Below are 19,288 nucleotides of genomic sequence, written 5' to 3' on the forward strand. Positions count from 1 at the left end.
TATATATATATATATTTATATTTATATTTATATATATATTTATATTTATATATATATCTTTTCCTAGTACTTTAATTAAATATAAATTAACTTTTAAAATGTGTCTTGAAATTTGGCGCCAGGTGGCCAATTCCAGTTTTTTATATAGTCAAACATATATACAAAGTCGCTGGAGTGGAGCGAATAATTAAAATATTGTGGCTATAGGACGCCGCCAATAATTAATATATAATTATTACTTTTTTTTCTTTTCCGTGATATTAAACGAGTTTATCTAAGCGGTTCGCTTTGTGAATAAACAGTTGAGTAAAAGTTGGCAACAAAAGTAGAATAAGATAATATTCGTTATTTATGAAGAGTAATGTCTTCAGAAGCAGTAGATGTGAAATCTCCAAGACTATTCGCTTGTGGATATCCTGGATGTCATGCATCGTTTAAAAGAAGGTCTCATTTAGAGCGTCACGCTCAAACTCATACTGGAATAAAGCTTTTTAAATGTCATGAATGTTCAAAAGCATTTGGAAGAAGTGACCACTTACGCCGTCATATGATGTTGGTACATAGTTCGATTGAAGAAAAAGCGAGTTATCCATGTTCGTCCTGCAATAGTGTATTTATGAGTCCGACATCATTGAGAAGACACATCAAAAGGTCACATGATACACCATATATTTGCGAAGTTTGCGGTAATCTCTTTCCATCTGCTACTTCCCTTCAGAGGCATACTCTCAGGCAACATCTTACTGCTGAAATTCCATTCCCTAATCGTACAGAAGATAGTAATTCAAAGCAATGTTGGTATGTTTGCAGAGCTGATCCTATGTTATGTTCTGCGGCTTTTCTTTCATACCCTGGTTTAGTAAGACACATTAAATCTAAGCACTGGTCTTCATCTAATGAGCCGCAACCTCTCATTATTAACCAGAATCAGTGTATAATAAATAATGATAATTCGCAGAATCAGTGCCTCTACACCTTGCCTAATGAGGCCAATGTAGGTCATAATGAAAATGACCCTCTACTGAATAACACAATTGCGGAAAATAAAGATAGTGATATTGATTGTTCATATAGGTGTCCATATCCTGATTGTGGAAGATTTTATAGCTCAAAGAGCAATGTCAGAAAACACATACAAGTTTCACATTGTAATAGCAAACCTTACGAGTGCCACTTATGCCCCAAGAAGTACGGCTACAGAACTCCTTATATTCGTCATATGAAAAACAGCCATCCTGAATTCCAAGACGATAACATAATAAATGACCATTGTAGTGGAATTACTACAATGGACGAATCTCACAGCGATCTAACGATACCCGGAACTCCCCACTACCCTCCACTATACGTTGATGCTATTCCTTTTTAATTTGGCTCGACACTACATAGAACTTAAATAGAAGTAACTAATTCAAATTATCAACTTTTATAGTATCAATAGCTTGAAGCTTTAATTTTTGTTTATTTTAAGAGATATCCCACTTTATTAAAAAAAAACTATTAGAATAGGAAAACATATACAATAGTCTAATAGGAAATACCTACTGAAAACCCAGGATGTTCTGGGGGAATAGATTGTTGAGTAATTAGACCTTTTCCTTCTTGGAAGATGAGTCCGAACTTCTGCTTGTTAATGAGTCAATATGTCTAAGTAAGTTGCGAGCCTTAAGAATTTGCTTTGCAAAAATATCCCCAAAGAATTTGTCAACCTGCTTTCCTTCAATGATGTGTATCGTATCTAGATCCAAAAGTAAGTCCACATCGCCGTTTAATGGAACTAACTCACCAGAATGTAAATCTCCTGCCTTCCAAATCTTTTGGCGCCCTGATCTGCTCTTAATTGCAATTATTTGAGACCTTGCAATGCTGGATGGCTCCTGTACCTCAAAGTCGTCAGTAATTGAAGGCGTATTGGATGATTCAGTGGTTTGAGAGTCAGATCCGCTATTTCGAGATTTGATCACCTCACGAGATCTCATACTGCCATTTTTCTTTGCAATATGCATTAAACTCGCCAAAGTATCAACATTAAGATTGTTGTAAAGCTTTGTGAAAGACCTAATCATCGAACTTAACTCATAGAGGTGCATGAGGGGTGAAAATGTCTGCATCTGCCTTTGTTGAGGTTCATTCTGGTCGGCTTTTACTATATGATCTCTTGGATTTATAAAAGGCACGCTCGGGGATATAAATCTAGGAGATACCTTGGACAGCATTTCCTTCCAGTTTGAAGTGTCTGGCCCTAGTGGGGAAAATGAAGGTGATGACTTTCTATCATTCTGATGTGATAAAGACTCCTCGATTCTATTAAAGTTGGAACTGTTTCCATAAGAGAGAAGTTGGCAGAATAGCATCAACCATGACATTCTATCTACAAACTTCCCTATGGCATCATGTTGGTATGGAGAAGAATGAGACGAAGAGTTATTAGAATTCATTGCACTTGACGTGAAACTAACAGTACTCTGTTGGAATATTCGGATAGCGTCGATGTACCTTTGTAGCATCATATAAGAGAACCCCAAATAATACAAATAAGAAACATAAGCGGTTTGAACCTTCCATAATAATGGGCGGAAAAGCTGGTAATCCACACCATTAGAAATTTCAATTGCAATATGGTAGCTTCCAAGTAACACGTGTAACCTCAATAACCCAAGAATTGAGAAATATCCTAGCTGATACCTAATAGGAATTAAATCAACTGAGTTTAAGGCCTGTAACTGCTCCTGTTGGGAAAGTGCACTATCTGCACTCATTAGCGTTCTTACTTCACTAAAGTCAACAAACGACTGGAATATTTGGAAAATAATATCGCATCTCCAAACATCTTGGTCTACTTTCGCAGTTCTTCCCTCATTTTGATTCTGCTCGCTCATTGATATTAAATGTGCCACTCTTGTTCTGTATCGACATGTGTCCTGGAACTGATACAAAAACTCGTCAATAATACCGTGAATCATCTCTGGAGGTAGACATATTTCGTCTTCTCGATCACAATGTGTACTTAAATTGTTACTTTCAAAGTACTCCTTAAGAGAACTCGGTATCTGTGTGCTTTGAGATTCGGTGCTAGAATGCCCCCTTGATAATAAATAATTAAACAGTGCAATATAGTTCTTCCATGATGAGACTCTATCTATCCACTTAACATGGTTTGGAAATTTAGCAAATATGTGACGATAATACTGCTCAATATATAAGAGTTTGGTCAGCTCAGAATAACTGTTAAAGCTATCAATTAAATTTTCCACTACTGATGGGTTTGGCCATCGGGACTTCATATAATATTTAAAAGTTAGACTACTATGTGAGCTTTCATAAAAATATCGAATTCTTTCAACATCACGTCTTGAAATAGAATCGTTAAGATTAATTAAGAAAGACTGCACTTCATCTGGAAATGATGTGTCTGAGTTATAACTTTGTTGAGTTTGAATCTGGCTTTCTATATTAGTGCTTTGAGACATTGGAGTTTCCTCTTCTTCTTCATTAATACCGATTTCCATAAGTGCATTTCTGCTAGTTGACACAGCAACTGCAATTGCAGTATTCACGTCTTCCTCTACCTCCTCTAACTGATCTGGGACAATTTGAAAAGACATCTTAATTAATTATTTGCTAAAGATTATTATCTCACCAAATATAAAAATGAAAGTGATACATAGAATTTTAACGTCGTGTAGAATCAAAACTAAGTGCGGTAAACCTCCAATTTTTTTTTTAATGATTCGAGACACTATGAAAAAATTTTACCCAAATCATTTTCCCTCTTTTTTCTTTTACTCATTTACCAAAATCCGAATTAATTCTAATTCAAGTAACAAATATTTTTATTTCTTTATTAATATCAAGCTATTTCTCCATAACTTCTCCCTCTTAGTCAAATTTATCTTTTGTCAATAATAAATTATTAGTTTTTAACATACATATTTTTACTGAATCTGGAGCTGATTTGAAACAATTAAATCTTGTTAGTAACAGAATTAGTCTTTTCAATAAACTTTTTTCTGTTATTTGAGTGTTTTTTTTGTGGCGCGCAAATATTTCTGTTTTTTGGGTAATTCTTCGGTTAAAGAAAGACTACATAAACTAAGATATTCGAAAATGGGTGGAAGTTCTGAATACAATAGAGATGATGACACGGGCCTGACCATTATTCAGTCACTTTGCATGAACTGCCATAAAGAAGGTGAAACAAAACTTTTACTTACATCCATTCCACAATTCAGAGAAGTAATATTAATGTCATTTGAATGTCCACACTGTGGATTCAAAAATAATGAGATCCAATCAGGAGGTGTCTTGCAAGATAAGGGCGAGTGTATTGAGCTGGTTGTAACGAGTGTTTCCGACTTAGATAGACAAATTGTCAAATCAGAATTCGCGACCATTTCAATATTGGAGCAAGAGCTTGACATTCCTCCATCTACTCAAAAGGGGGTAATTTCAACTATTGAAGGTATAATTACAAAAACCATCCAAGGTCTTTCGCTTAACCAAGAAGCAAGAATTGCTCAAGATCAACAAGTAGGTGGAAAGATTGAAAATATTATTAATAATTTAAAAGGATATCTAGAAGGTAAGGGACTTCCTTTTACTATTAAACTAGATGATCCAAGTGGAAATAGCTTTATCCAAAATCCAATTGCACCTCTTGTTGATCATAATATGAAAAGAAAACTTTATGACCGAACAAAAGAGCAGTTGGAAGAAATGGGATATTTTGGAGTTCAGAATCTACAGGATGAGGAAAGTCATCGTATTTCTACATACCAACCAAAAAAAGATAATCCAAACACTACATTCAGCAAAGGAGCCGATATTCCCGACCACCTAATTCCTCATTATATCGACCTAAATAAGAGTATTGAGGACCAAGGTGAAATGAGCAATAGTGATGACCGTATTAAGTTCGATGTACCATGTCCAAATTGTGGTAATAATGGAGAGAGTGATGTATGTGAAATAGATATCCCTGGGTTTAGAAGGTGTCTTATTATGGCATTTGTTTGCAGTTTTTGTGGAATTAAAACTAATGAATTAAAACCTTCAGGTGCATATGGAGAGCTTGCAAAAAAATGGTAAGTTTATCTATTTAATCCAAATTATTTCAATTAACACTTGTTCTTTTAGGATTTTGACTGTTGAAAACGAGCTAGACTTAAATAGGGACATTTTAAAAAGTGATACTGCTTCAATTGAGATTCCTGAAATTGAACTTGAAATGGGAATGGGATCTTTAGGATCACTGTTTACGACTGTTGAGGGTATGATTGTTAAAATTACAGACTCCTTGAAAGATTGCTTTACTTTCCAAGGTGACTCTGCAACATCTGAACAAAAGAAAGGTTTCCAAAAAGTCATTGAAAAACTAGAAAACTTGCTAGAAAAAAAGGAAAAGTTTACTCTAATTATAGATGATGCAGCTGATCACAGCTTTATTGGCAAACGTATAGTTAATGGTCAATTCATCCACGATGACCAGCAGTTGAGAACAGAAAAGTACCAACGCACTGATGATCAAAATGAAAGTCTTGGAATCAATGACATTAAGGTAGAGAATTACTCTGAATCTGAGAATTAATTTCTATTTTCAAGCTTTTTAATAATCCTTTTTATATACTTTTTGTATTTTCTTTTTATTTTTTTACTTTCAGTTTGAGTTATATCTTGATTACTACCAGCTACTAGAAAAAAATTACTTGAACAATCAGATAGGTAAAGGTCTGTGTAATAATCATCCCTGTGCAATATATAGTTGAGTAAATATGTAATAGCCATCATTGACTCCAACCCTATTTTCTTTAATAACTTCTCAATCTTTTTTCCAAACTTTGATATTTTCTTAATCACAGGCTTTGGTATATTTTGTTGATTAATACTTTCATCGCTATTAAATTTTGATTTTCTAAAAATATGTTCGGCAAAAGATACTAATTTTGTTGAAATCGGCTGACTAATCGAATCAATATTTTGGCCAAATAAATATTGCAATTTAAACTTGGATTGAGTTCTTACCGAATACAAAACTATTCCCAATATGTAGTTAAACCTCGTATCACGAATTGCCTCTATTTCTATAGCATAAAACCCAAGAATAGAAAGTAAACCTGAAAATTCCGATAAGTTTGTGTTTCTAGGTAAAAACAACGCAATATTATTTGCAATTGAAGAAAGTCTGATGATCATTTCTTTGTAGTTTAATGTTGAATTATTATCTAAGTTAAAATGCTTAACCCCATTGTAAGAATATCCTCCCCATGGAGGAGAGGCAAATGCCCACTCGAAGTTTTCAAAACCCCTAAATACTTGTTTGACTATTGAAGATGATGTGTCATTATACTCTTTATGGCTATGGTTTCGGTACCAATCACAAAAATCCAAAATATCGCCATTAACAAACACTATATTACTTTTAGGATCAAAGTACATTTTTAATCTATCACTTTCATCAATTGAGTGAGCTATATTAAAAGGTAACGTAGGTGAGCCAGATTCTCTAATTGTATCAATACAACTTTCATCTCCAATATTGACCTTGCCATCAAACCAAGATTGATTTCCGTACAATTTATATATTTGCGAGTTATGTTTACAAATAAGAGTTCTAGAGTTGGAAATCTCTACTGAAACCACACGTTTACAATGTTGTGAAAATGCTATTGTGTTACTGCCAACTCCTCCGCATGCATCTAATACTGTGCAGCCTCTTAATCTTCTAGCTATGTGTTGAGCAAGAACTTCAGGAGTTGCATCCATTATTGCGTCCCGATCCAAGATAGCCCCATCATCATATTTTTGAAATACAAGATACTCTCTTCCAACATTACCTGGAAAAATTGATAGCTTTTGTTTCAAGAAATCAACATTAACCTTTGCTTCTTTCTTTCTTTTCTTATTAATCAAAAATTCATTCCCTTCTGCAAGATTTTCTGAGCTATCTATTACTCCAAAAAGAGCTTCTTCTAATTCAGAATTGTTCTCAAAAGAATTTTCAATTTCAAATGGAATTCTTTCACTATTTTCTTTTTCAAATTCTGAATTAAGTGGCGTACAAGGAAACCTTTCAGAAATAGAGTATAGTGAATTTGTGCATAAATTGGGTATGATCGATCCAGGCATATTTGTATATCTAATTGGTAAATTTGTTATCCTTCTTGTAATGATTATTCCTCTGAATAGCTCCCTATTACCCATAGAATCCATAATATTCTCAATCCCTGAAGGAAAAAGTGATGAGTTTGAGACTAAAGTTATCCAAGAACTCATTTCCCCTTTAATTATTACCAGTTCATTTTTCGTAAATGAACTTTTCAAATTTGATTCTACATTTTTTACAGATTCACTCTGGAGAAAAATCAACTCGTTTTCTTTTTCACTTTGTAAAGCCTTCTTTCTCTTCCTTTTTTTTATACTAAAATCCATTATAGTTGAAGCTATAATCTATTTATTTTCTTTTTATTTTATGTAGTTACATTGCATTTGGAAAAATTACAATGTCAAATCTGGAAAAAAATACCGCCAAAATTCGATTGACATGTATTTTTCCTTAGCAAATTTTTGTCATATCTACTCCTTACCAATTAGTTAATTATTAACTATGAATAAATCAATTAAGTAGTTAGTAACCTGGGGAAGAGTCAAAACAATTCACGCATATACTCAGATGTATTATTAGAGTTAATTTAAAGGAAAATATCAAAATAATATAAATTAAAAACTAATATTTATAATTGTTATAACCATTAAAGTTTTAACTTAATAATTAATACTTATTAATAAGACTGTATAATTTGGTATTTCACAAAAAAAAAGGCACAATAGCCTTTCTATGTTTTGGATAGTTAGCGAATTCTTTATGATAATTCCTGTGCTTCTTTAATGCCCACTGTGCCATCTGGATAAAGGCAACTAAAGTGTAAAACCAGCAAGTAGCACAGTTTGCAATAAAGCTAAAACATATCCATGAAAGTGTTTCCCAGAAGTAATTGGCGCATGAAACAAGATTAAAGCCAGAACCATATGGAATGCCTCTTTTCTTTGTACCTCTATCTCTCAATTTTCTCAATACCAAATGAGAGTTGAAATTCAAAAACTCAAAGATGCACATTAAAGCGGCGATTGAGTATAGTGTTACTGGGGAAAATTCTGGAGGTGAAAACTTTGGATGAAATGTGTAGTATCCAACAGAAGCACCAAAAATAAACCAATAATGGAAACAATTTATTGGAAGTCTAACAATAGGCATAGTTGCGTTTGAAAACCTGTGAACAAAGCAAGTCTCAATTTCTCTTTTAATATAGTGGCATAGAGCCAAAGTAAAGGTAAGTTTTTGAGAAATACTTTTTGGGGGAGCAGGCTCCCCATAAATTAACGTTGGAAAAAAATAAAAAATTGGAAATATTATAATCGGGCCAAGATACTCTATAAAGAACACTAGCCTCCATGAAATTTGGACACCTAAATCCTTGAAATACAAAGTGGCACCATTCTCTACTCCATAATCCTCTAATTTTCCTTCTTTAAGCACCTCTCCATTTGGGCTTGCAACATTAAACCATTGTCTTTCGGGATAGTAGTGAAGCTCTTCATAAAACTGTAGCTTTAAATCACCAACAGTAGCATCCTTATCTATATTTAATACTGCAAGATGTTTCCCACTACGTTTTTTTACATATATCCGTATAATTGAATCGGACTGGGATTCCCCTATTGTTGAATCCATATCCATAATTAACTAAGAACTTAAAGGAACTAAACAAATAATTCTTCACCAAGTTGTGTTTGTGCCTTATTCTCAAAATTTCGTGTTAAAATCGCCTCATTACTTGCGTTTTAATAGTGGGCTTTTGCCAGTAATTTATTGGCGCCACTCTGTGAATACTCATCATTTGAGGGAAATTAATATTTGTCTACAAGTACCGTAAGGTCTTTAGCGGCTTTAATTTTTTTTGTTTTGCTTGTCAATAAAATGCCATATTTTAATGGGGAAATGGTAATCTGTGCATATTTTTAGATAAAAATATTAAATTTATTAGATTAACAGATACATGCCACAGACCTCAAATGTAGTTATCTCAAAAAAGTTAACTTGGCTACTTAGACATGGGGATCCAGCTGAGACTGGATTAAATATGAGAAATGATGGATTTGTGGAAGTTAATGAGATTTTGAAAAAAGCTGATATTACTCTTGGAAAACTATACTACATTGTAGAAAATGATCCTAAAGGCAGATTTAAAGTGATTGAAGAAGATGGGAAGAATCTGATCCGTGCCAACCAAGGCCATTCTCTTTCATTTATAGAAGATGAAAAACTACTAAATAAATTTGAAATTGACAAAAATTCAGAATTTATTCAGAGGATAATTGTGCATGGCACATATCTCGACAGATGGAGCAATATTAAAGAAAATGGGCTAAGCCGTATGAGTAGATCGCATATTCACTTCGTTTCCGCTGTCAATTTTAAATTAAAATGTATAAAACAAGGTTCGAAGATTTCTGAATATATGTGCATTGAAGAAATCGTTAAAGAAATGTGCAACTATAAGTGTACGGTAGGCATCAGATCAACCAGCGAAATATTAGTTTTTATTGATATATTCAATTGTATTACTAATAACTCTGAATGTAAATTTTATTTATCAGATAATGGAGTGGTTTTAACTAGAGGCAATTGCCAAGGCCTAATTGACCCAACCATGTTTCTTTTTTGCATTGATATAAAAAATGGGGAAATTTTATTAAATAATATCAATGATGAACATAGAACTACTGAAATAATTAGATTTTTTGTTAATTCAGTTCTATAATTTTATTTATATTAAATTTGTTGCCGCATTATGTTCTCAGAATTTCATAAATATGCATGAAAAATCCCAAAATAATAACTATGTACAGTGAAAGAAAATAATAATGCAAGCAAATCAGATAGTAGAGCTGAAAGCATTGCAATCTCTAAGAGAAATTTATGATGAAAGCCAAGTAATTAAAGTAAATCTAAAAACTCCAAAGTATGTTTGCCTAATGTCAAAACTGGATGGGTACAGAAATCCATATTTTTTTGATGATGAATTAGAATGTTGGGAGGGAAGGGACTGCACAATTTCAGGAAAGTTTAAGTTTTCAGCATCAGAAGGAATTCAAGTAATTAAAGAAAGCATTTGCCTACACCCTAAAACGGAATCAATAATGATATTTATCACAAAAAATCCGGGAGATTTCAGTAATAGAGAAAATAATATGGGTATTAAACTCCTTGAAAGGCAATATAAGATGTTGAAATCCAGTATTCGTTTTTTTGAAAAACCAGAAATTAATAAATACTATGAATATCCACTGAGCCCAACAAATCGTAATATCAACAATAGCTTGAATTTGCAAACTAGTTGGAGAACTATTAAAATATTTTGGTTTGAGGAATGTAATTTGATAGGGAAGGAGGGAACATATTTGGCACTTGGAGTTGAAATGCCCCTTAGAAGAAGCCTATCTTCATTAATGGTTCCAGGAAGCTGCTTTGACTTGAATGTTTTAATTGACACTAGGTTAAATCACATATTTGGGCTAATCAATTTGGTAATTAAATACATTTCAGTTATTAGAAATGTATTTTGCAATACTTTTTATCTACCCATTTTTCTTTCAACTGACTCAATTCTTCTTGACATAGAAAGGTCCATAGAAGAAAGTATTTTGAATATTAATGAAATAACTATTACCGATATTGGTGAAAAATCATACTTAGATATCGTTGAATACTCGACTTATGGGAATCCAGATTGTCTATATCCAATACTCAATATTTGTAAAAATAAGTATTTAAGTCCTGAAATAGCAATTTCCTATTTTATTGAATGCTTCTTAAGGAAAAATAGAGAAAGCAAACCCATGGAAATGGGCGAAATACAGACTATTTACGATAGCTTTGACTCTAATATTTTAAAAAACGCTTTTAATGAAAGGATTGTAAACAAATGGCAACCTTTAATTTACTCTGGTGATATAATATTTCAAGATAAAAACAACAATGTTTATAGTGTTTTAAATAATCAAGATAACATTACAGATTTAATTATTCAAAAGGAAATAAATTTAATTGTAAGGATTGGAATGCCATCCATTGTTTTTTCTCTTGGTTTACTAATTTCGAGTATTTTTGGAGGTAAGGATCTTTTGGTTTCTTGTGACAATGATATTTTGCACTCAGTTGATTGTCTGTGTGAATGGAATTCCTGTGGTGATTTTGTACCACTTATTGGAAGGGTTAAAGAAGATAATGTGATGAACTCTCTTTCTGGAAGAAGAAACCAATCTGTAGAAGACATAATGCCAGAGCTCAACTCTAAAATTGGATTTCATCCTCAAACTTTGCAGTTGAACAACAAAATCCAAAAGCTTTTGTGGGGTTGTCTTAACTTCAATCCATGCCAGAGATTAACACTTGCTCAAGTGGAATACGATCTTAGACGGATAAGTGACGATTTAGCATTTATTCATCGGCAAAGGATAAATAAATTTGACACCAAATCAACTGGGAGTTCAAAGTGGTTTAATAAACTAAGAGCTCATTTTAAAAAAAACGATGAATCTAGATCATCCGAGAATAATCTTAGTATTAATTAGTGTTCACATTTTTAAGTTTTATTTAGTACATAATACTTTGTAATCATGTAAATTTCTTTTGTTTAAATTATCTGCGGTTTGCTTATTAGTGTATACTATTGTGGAAAAAGAATTCATCGCTAAAATTAACATGGCAGGAAAACAGCCCACAAATAAAGATTATAAGCATTTAATTAAACCGTCTACCACTTTTTTTTTATTATTTAAGGTTATTAATGGCTGTTTCAATGAGTATAATAATAACTCATTGCAATAATGTCATTGGGTAATTTATTAAAAATTAAATTTGGTAATGCAAAAAATAGTAAAACTACACAATTCATTTTAAGGAATTAATTAAATGGATTATTAGAAAATAAGTATTAAATTTGTAATTTTTTTAAAAACAATCTCTTATTGTAATTGATTAATTCCATTAAGTTTAGGCGCCAATATTCCAGTCACCAATTAGTGCACATTATTGCATTATGTGGGAATAAGCAGTGCAATAATTATTTTGCGCTGTCTAAAAACTATTTACAAAATATTAATATAAATAAACAACAAGTCTAAATATAATCGCTGCACTAAGACGTAATTATTTATTTTTGAAGTAATTTGGGAGGATGACAGGCGTTTATGAAAAGCAATGCAGAGGAGCAAGATTTGACTATATGGTATCAACTGTAGAGAATTGCAAAAGTTTGCTAGAGAGAAAAAATTATAAGGATTCATATTCATTGATTTGTGAACTGTTGCTATCTCTCTGCAATGACAAAGAATTAATTGAGGAATTCTTTTACAGTGGTGCATTTGAATTCTGCTGTGAATTTCTAAAAGTTAAAGGTGAAAATGATATGAAAATAATGAATAGTAGTGCCCCTGAAGTACAAGAAGTTGAAATTCCGAGTCTGATTATTGAGCAGCTTTCATTACTTTCATCATTTACATTGCAGTCGTTCGATGAAGAAATTGGAGAAATATCAATGCTCATTTTCTTCTTAACTGAAAGGCATAGATATTATGTTGATGTAAATTGGAAATCAAATGAGTTAAAGTATATGGGAATTTTTCTCCAGTCTCATTTTCGCTTTTTGTATTCTGCAATTAAATCATTTAATAAGTTTGAGAAGAGTGAAGGCCTTTCCATTTTATTGTTAACACTAAAAAATATTGAAGTCGCAATACGTAGCTGCCCTGCACATAGAATAGTTCCCAATATGGTTAAGGCACTCACTGACCATTCTACTTGGGAAATTATTGGTCTCGTTGCTGAGACAATTATTTCAAATACATTAGAGCTTGTATTTGAGCAAAAGGAAAATATTGAAAATGATAATACCAAAATTTTAATGCAATTCAGGGAATGTACTTTTGTGCTGATTCAGATAATAACATATTTACCAACAATCGGTACAAGTCCCGGAATAAATAGACACATAATGCCTTCTTTAATACAAATTGGGCTCCAAAAACTATTTTTAACACAAAGTAATAGTATGGTAAGCACTAGATGTTCCTGTAGATACTGCGAAAATTGTCGAAAAATACAAAAAATTTGTGCAAAAAGAGAGGAATTAATTATTAAAGAATCCGTTCCATTATTACAGGAACTAATCGAAGTTTTTATCAAAAATAATGCTCTAGACCTACTAAGTAACTTAATTACAAGTATACAAAATATTGACAATAATTGTGTGATAAATGATGCCACCTCCAGTAATTATTTTGGCTATCAAAAGGCATTTATTAATATGATACCTTTTCTACAAAAAACGTTTGATACTGATCATTTAAATAAAACTATTGTGACCTTAATGCAAATAATTCCAAAATCAACAAAAATTTCGATTGATAATACTCAATCAATTACTGCATTAGAATCCAATAGAACATGCTTCACTAAAATAACAATTTCAAAACCTGGTCCTGAAGACTCTGATTCAAATTCGGATGAGAAATACAGTGATATCAAATCAATTGAAATTATTACTTTGACTGAGCAAACAAAAGCAATAATAAGTTGTTTAACTGGAATTATTTTACAAAGCTTTGAATTCCCATTGAAAAGTAATGAGAATGTCAAACTATCAGGAATTCTTGAGATTGTTTGCCCTACATTTGAATTACTATTAAGGAAATGCATAATTGAATGGGAAAAACAAATTGATTATATTATTAATAATAAATTCACAAATGAGCAGATGGTATTGATTTTATCAGAAATGAATACATTGCTTAATTTAATAATTCCAATTTACTTAAAATATTTAAGACAAAAAAATATCAACGGTAATAATAAAAATATACATAAATCAACATTTCAATTTTTGCAAAAAGCTCTTAGTAATATATTATCTGTATTTTCTGATTGTTTCTTAAGCTTGTGCCAAATATTTATCACAGAATCTAATTCTGAAAAATCTTCGAAGGATACTTCTAAATCTTCTACTCACAATCAAATAAGCCAAGAACGAAAAGATATAATTTATTCTATTGGTTCTAGCCTGATTTCATCATTATCTATTATCTCTGATGTCTCTACATACAACTGGACAAACATATCGCGAAGAAGATACTTACCTTCGCCTCATTTTAAAGTTTGTGGGTGGATTTCGTCTAGTCAATTCAAATTCGTTGATTTATGGAAAAGAATATTTATGTCCGAGCGTTGCATAATTATCAAAGAGCTTTCGCAAATCGTGACCTTAATTTCAGAAAGAAGCTCTGCATTGAACTCAAAGGATATTATAATAAGAAGCCTCAAATTCAGCTCAGAAGATAATGATGAATATGATGCATTTTTAGAGGACACAGACGATGAATTATACAATGATTCTTTAGAGAATTTAAACCTCAGCTTAAATAATGTTGAATAAAAAACAAATTAGGGGCATCTATTTAGAAGTTGTAAAGTTAATTAGGTTCTTACTAGGAAAATAGTATTAGAAAATTAACTAATTAGTATTCTAAATATTTTTTTAAGATTTATTTAAAAGTAATTCGTTTGCACAGGTTTATGTGGGGGGAGGGGGGAGAATACATGCTAATTAATATTTATTTTAATGGCAATAAAAATTAAAATATAAATAGAGGAATGTTTCAAAGTGGTTTATGATATTTATTCCTCGATAAAGTCAGGTTATTTTTAAATCTTATGAATTTTAGCAAAATTCCAACTTGCTAATTTAATATTTTATGCTCTTAACATTTAGATATGAATTTAATGATTAGCAGCCAAAATAGCTTGTTAAATTTCACGAGTGAAGAGTTGACATGCTACGAAACATGGTATAAAATAATTCAGCACTTCAGTGACAAATTTCCTACAGAATTAGAACCGAATAATGATCATGATATTCCGGAATTTGGAATGATTACGGCCAGGTTTTTAAAAACCTCAGGTATACCTAAAGATATTCTTCATGATATATGGCAAATAGTTGACGTCGAAAATAAAGGAATACTGGAGTTTTCGGATTTTGGGAATGCATGCAGATTAGTTTCGTTTTATCAACATGAAAAAATTCTCCCAAACAAAAAAATGCTATTAAAAATTCCTTTAAAGCTTGCGTATTTTAACATTTCAAAGTTTTGGGAGGAAATTGAGAAGTCTGCTAAGGCTGATAAGGAGGATGTGAATGGTCTAGTCGACTCATACTTTTCAGATGCCTTGCATATTTCTGATTGCCTGAAAATCTTTAAAGACTTGGATGAAAATAAAAGTGGATTTCTTGATGGAATTACAATTTTCAACAAATTCATAGGCTCAACTCTTTCTCAGAAAGAACTGAAACAGATTTGGGATTACTCCGATTTAGATGAGGATGGAAAGCTTTCAGCTGCCGAGTTTACGATCTTCAACACTCTAGCTAAGGCCTCCATGAAAAGAAATATTAATATTAATTCGGGGGTTTCTAAGCGAAGTATGTTAATCTTGATCAATAAAATTATAGAAATAAGGAGTGAGCCTAAAAAAAAAGATGATGGCAATATTCCCAAGCTCAGAGAAAGTAATTCATCCCAATTTACTCCAGAGAAAAACGAATTCGAGAAATTAAACAGTGAAATTCAGAGGTTGAGCTGCGAAATTGAAGATTTTAAACTGGCTAAAGATGTATTAATACGTTATAAAGATAGCGATGATCAACAAATTGTTAAGTTAAGCGAGAAAAAATTAATGTTGATGGCTGAGCACAAAGACCTCATCCAGAATTTGAATGATAAGTACTCAGAAATAGTAAAGAACAGGGATTTAATTAATTATTTATATCAAGATATTAAATTCCTCAAAGAAACAAATAATTTGTTATCTAATTTTGATCTTCCAAAAGTTATAAATATTAAAAATGGGAAAATAAGCCAAGATACGAATATTGACAAGAAAATTCCGAAAATAAGTAAAAATACAGATGTTGTATTAGAAAAATGTCAAAATAGGAAGTATAGCGATTGGGTAGAGTTCCCTTCAAGGGATAATCCTGTTTAACGAAGTTCCTAATTTAAGTTTTATGATAGTTTGTACTTCTGTCCTGAAATTTTTTTAATACTTCCGCCAATTACCAAAGTGTCAAGGCAAGCATCAAACTCCTTTCTATAATCAAATTGGTTCAATTCACTTGAATTGCCTGTTTTAAGTTGTTCCAGAATTTTGTTGAAAATTCCATCTTTGGAGATTCCATCAGGATTATTGCCAAGAATCTCAAGCAATATTTTATTTATCTTCGCTTGAATCATTCTCTCTCTTCCTCCAAAACCAATAGTCAGTTGCTCCATGTCGATCAATCCTGTGGTTGGGTCAACTAGTGCGCTATAGGTCGCAGACATCATCAGTCTAGTTGCCTCGTCCACGTGCGACTCTTTAACCCACTCGGAAAGTTCCATTCTGGCAAGAGATTCAGAAATACGGATTAGGCTTTCCAGTTGTCTTGGAGTAGCAGTGATTGTTTTCTGTCTCTGTATGCTACCACCACTAGCACCTTGCCTTCTCATTGAAATATAATTCTGCACTAACTTGTTGCATGCATCAGTTGATAATTTCGGATTACAGTTTTGACGGCAGTAGCTTATATACCTAGAAAGAGTGACTTTATCAAAAATGACTGAATTTGTTGGTTTTTCTTTTGAGCTATAGGATGTGTAAAGTGCACATAAGTGTTCTGCAAGCCTTTTATCAGACTCCTCGCTTTGCTTGTCAAGCATTAAATAAATAAGGTCAAATCTAGACATCAACGATGGCGGAAGATTGATATTTTCAACAACACTTTTGTTGGGATCATAACGGCTTGATATTGGATTTGCAGAGGCAAGAATAGCAACTCTTGCATTTAGTGAACAGATAATACCTGCTTTTGCAATGCTTACTGTTTGTTGTTCCATTGCCTCATGCAAAATACTTCTTGAGGAATCATCCATTTTGTCAAATTCATCAATGCAACATATACCCCTATCACTCAAAACTAGTGCTCCACTTTCCAGCACAATCTCCTTAGTTTCAGGATCCTTTGTAATATACGCTGTTAACCCAACAGCGGAGCTACCTTTCCCACTAATGTAATAACCTCTTGGGGTAATTTTGTGGATATACTGAAGTAGCTGGGACTTCGCAGTACTTGGGTCTCCACATAGGAGAATATTTATCTCACTTCTATTAAGGGAAGAGCTGTTTGCGTGCCGATGTTCTAAAGAGTTAGAAATTGAGTAACTCTGGCTATCTGGACCAGCCAGCATTTCGGAAGCTGCCTTCAATAGGTTTTTCCTACTTCCTCCAAAAAGCTGGCACAATAAACCCTTTTTCACATCATCATTCTCCCAAATGCTTGGAGCAATTGACCTTGAGAGTTTATCATAAAGCATTGGATCCTTGGACATTTCGTGGAATTTCTCTATCATTTCCTTTGTAAAAAAAGTATTTTTTTCAGCCGAACTAATGCTTTGGCCATCTATGGACTGTACACCATTTTCTACCTCCGACATTTCTCCAGCGGAATTACCAACTACAGAGTAAAGCATGCTACACGTGTTTTTGTTTACGTGTAAAATGTCGATATAGGTTCGAAATACCGACATTAACTGCCTTCTTTTAGCAACCTGCCTAACTCCAGATACCTTTACTATTCCATTAAACTCGATTCTATCTCCGGGGCGACAACAATCAACCATTTCATCGTACACATAACCTAAAATTGTATGTGGAGTCTCGCCTGGTGGTATGGTATCGGGAAGCTCTTGAATTTTTAATATTTGCTTGTTAGAAAATTGGCACAAATTGTGCATAAGCTCAAATGAGTAGTTGTTGTTACAAACAGGGCACAAATTAGGCTCATCAATCTCTCCCCCTATCAATAAACGGTACTCTCTATGGTCACAGTTTGTGTGTAAACCATTTGCGTTATAAGAACTGGTACATCTAAATACTGCCTTTTGCATCTCTGGGATAATATCTGAACAACGAATTACTATTCCACGAATGCTAACAAGCTGTTCAATATCTGATGGATTTACTTCTCTCATATTGCAAATATTGATATTATCAAATACACGTACTTTTGGAAGTGCAAATTCTTTTAAGAAATCATCACCTAGAATTGACTCAATTTCAGATTCAATAACTTCATCCATAAACACTATTGCATCACTTGGAGCCGATACTATAGTGTAATAAAGACCCTTATTAAAATCTTCAACATGTCTCAAGCTGATATCAAAGCTATATCCAGACGAGAGGGATTCATTTTTGTTATCATTTCCACCCTCAACGGTTAGCTGCGCCTCTAATAATTTCTTCAAAAGGCTCATATATGTTGATGTTCCACTATCTATCATTGAATTGCTCCCTTTTGAAGTGCTGTATTCTGCAATTGCATCCCCGTCTTTTGCAATATAACTCTTTAAAAAAGTTAAAAATAACTCCTTGAATTCAATCTCACCCCCAATTTCAACACTGTTTAAGTGTTTTTTTACTATTTCTGACTCATTCAAAGAAGATGCATTACAACTGGACGCATAACGTTCACCCCTTATCCTGGCTGTATCGCCTAAATCCGTTCTTGAAAGCTTTCCTGCACTCCCAATCGTTCTTAAGCTTTGGCCTATTGAGCTTCCATCCAATTGGGAATACCCGTCATTCGCTGCGCTCATAGAAGCATCAAGCATAATCCCGTCACTGTTAGCAATACTTTTTTCATCTTCCATATTTTTTTATCTTAGTGTTATAACGAACAGAAGTTTCTCCAAACAAATGATAGCTCGGAAAGCTTCAGTAACTCGATTATTTGAAAGGCTCTTAAATTTAAAAATTCTTTTTTTGGATAGGAAGTATTTTCCTGTTATGTGGGGTATTTAGGTATACATAGAGGAATACCGCTTTAGTGTGGGAACAATGACATTTTTCTAATTAACAAATTTGATGTTTAAAAATTAACAAAATAGTAGAAGCATTTTGAACCCCTTTTTCCTCCTATTAATCAATTGATTATTTCCTAATATTTGTACTATATTCCTTCCTACTGTGAAATTTGCCTAATGCTGATTAGCCTGAATATATAAAACCTAAATGAAATTTTTAAAACTAAAACTAATGGACTTTGCTCAATAATTACACATGTTCAAAATCTAAATATTTTTTTGGAATAACCCAGTCTGCTTGAATGTATTTTGAGTTAGTCTATATTTTTTT

At 32.7% G+C, this 19,288-nt stretch overlaps 10 protein-coding genes across 10 annotated transcripts; 6 read left to right on the forward strand and 4 right to left on the reverse strand.

Annotated features, from left to right (window-relative positions):
* Positions 1 to 361: 361 nt before the first annotated feature.
* On the forward strand, positions 362 to 1,369 carry ELE39_003760 (transcription factor IIIA; the record flags this gene model as incomplete). Its single annotated transcript, XM_067346787.1, has 1 exon — positions 362 to 1,369. The coding sequence occupies one exon, from the start codon at positions 362 to 364 to the stop codon at positions 1,367 to 1,369; it is 1,008 nt and encodes a 335-aa protein (XP_067200561.1).
* A 217-nt stretch (positions 1,370 to 1,586) lies between these two features.
* On the reverse strand, positions 1,587 to 3,605 carry ELE39_003771 (eukaryotic translation initiation factor 3 subunit 6 interacting; the record flags this gene model as incomplete). Its single annotated transcript, XM_067346798.1, has 1 exon — positions 1,587 to 3,605. One exon carries the CDS (start codon positions 3,603 to 3,605, stop codon positions 1,587 to 1,589), a length of 2,019 nt encoding a protein of 672 aa, XP_067200572.1.
* Positions 3,606 to 4,107: 502 nt separating this feature from the next.
* On the forward strand, positions 4,108 to 5,587 carry ELE39_003775 (zinc finger protein; the record flags this gene model as incomplete). The annotated part of the gene is made up of 2 exons (XM_067346802.1): positions 4,108 to 5,084; positions 5,137 to 5,587. The coding sequence occupies 2 exons, from the start codon at positions 4,108 to 4,110 to the stop codon at positions 5,585 to 5,587; spliced, it is 1,428 nt and encodes a 475-aa protein (XP_067200576.1).
* Positions 5,588 to 5,713: 126 nt separating this feature from the next.
* ELE39_003776 (CLL-associated antigen KW-2) lies at positions 5,714 to 7,428 on the reverse strand (the record flags this gene model as incomplete). The annotated part of the gene is made up of 2 exons (XM_067346803.1): positions 5,714 to 5,729; positions 5,792 to 7,428. 2 exons carry the CDS (start codon positions 7,426 to 7,428, stop codon positions 5,714 to 5,716), a joined length of 1,653 nt encoding a protein of 550 aa, XP_067200577.1.
* Positions 7,429 to 7,804: 376 nt separating this feature from the next.
* ELE39_003777 (steroid reductase like intregral membrane with 4x transmembrane domains and an ubiquitin domain at its N-terminus) lies at positions 7,805 to 8,734 on the reverse strand (the record flags this gene model as incomplete). The annotated part of the gene is made up of 1 exon (XM_067346804.1): positions 7,805 to 8,734. One exon carries the CDS (start codon positions 8,732 to 8,734, stop codon positions 7,805 to 7,807), a length of 930 nt encoding a protein of 309 aa, XP_067200578.1.
* Positions 8,735 to 9,053: 319 nt separating this feature from the next.
* On the forward strand, positions 9,054 to 9,818 carry ELE39_003778 (RNA phosphotransferase; the record flags this gene model as incomplete). The annotated part of the gene is made up of 1 exon (XM_067346805.1): positions 9,054 to 9,818. One exon carries the CDS (start codon positions 9,054 to 9,056, stop codon positions 9,816 to 9,818), a length of 765 nt encoding a protein of 254 aa, XP_067200579.1.
* Positions 9,819 to 9,921: 103 nt separating this feature from the next.
* Positions 9,922 to 11,631, forward strand: ELE39_003779 (uncharacterized protein; the record flags this gene model as incomplete). The annotated part of the gene is made up of 1 exon (XM_067346806.1): positions 9,922 to 11,631. The coding sequence occupies one exon, from the start codon at positions 9,922 to 9,924 to the stop codon at positions 11,629 to 11,631; it is 1,710 nt and encodes a 569-aa protein (XP_067200580.1).
* Positions 11,632 to 12,236: 605 nt separating this feature from the next.
* ELE39_003780 (uncharacterized protein) lies at positions 12,237 to 14,489 on the forward strand (the record flags this gene model as incomplete). The annotated part of the gene is made up of 1 exon (XM_067346807.1): positions 12,237 to 14,489. The coding sequence occupies one exon, from the start codon at positions 12,237 to 12,239 to the stop codon at positions 14,487 to 14,489; it is 2,253 nt and encodes a 750-aa protein (XP_067200581.1).
* Positions 14,490 to 14,827: 338 nt separating this feature from the next.
* Positions 14,828 to 16,099, forward strand: ELE39_003781 (protein with 2 Efh domains; the record flags this gene model as incomplete). The annotated part of the gene is made up of 1 exon (XM_067346808.1): positions 14,828 to 16,099. The coding sequence occupies one exon, from the start codon at positions 14,828 to 14,830 to the stop codon at positions 16,097 to 16,099; it is 1,272 nt and encodes a 423-aa protein (XP_067200582.1).
* A 20-nt stretch (positions 16,100 to 16,119) lies between these two features.
* Positions 16,120 to 18,804, reverse strand: ELE39_003761 (DNA replication licensing factor MCM4 like AAA+ ATpase; the record flags this gene model as incomplete). The annotated part of the gene is made up of 1 exon (XM_067346788.1): positions 16,120 to 18,804. The coding sequence occupies one exon, from the start codon at positions 18,802 to 18,804 to the stop codon at positions 16,120 to 16,122; it is 2,685 nt and encodes an 894-aa protein (XP_067200562.1).
* Between the last annotated feature and the right edge of the window lie 484 nt (positions 18,805 to 19,288).

Source organism: Cryptosporidium sp. chipmunk genotype I (assembly GCF_004936735.1).
Source record: "Cryptosporidium sp. chipmunk genotype I strain 37763 chromosome Unknown contig_88, whole genome shotgun sequence".
Taxonomy (NCBI): Eukaryota; Apicomplexa; class Conoidasida; order Eucoccidiorida; family Cryptosporidiidae; genus Cryptosporidium; species Cryptosporidium sp. chipmunk genotype I.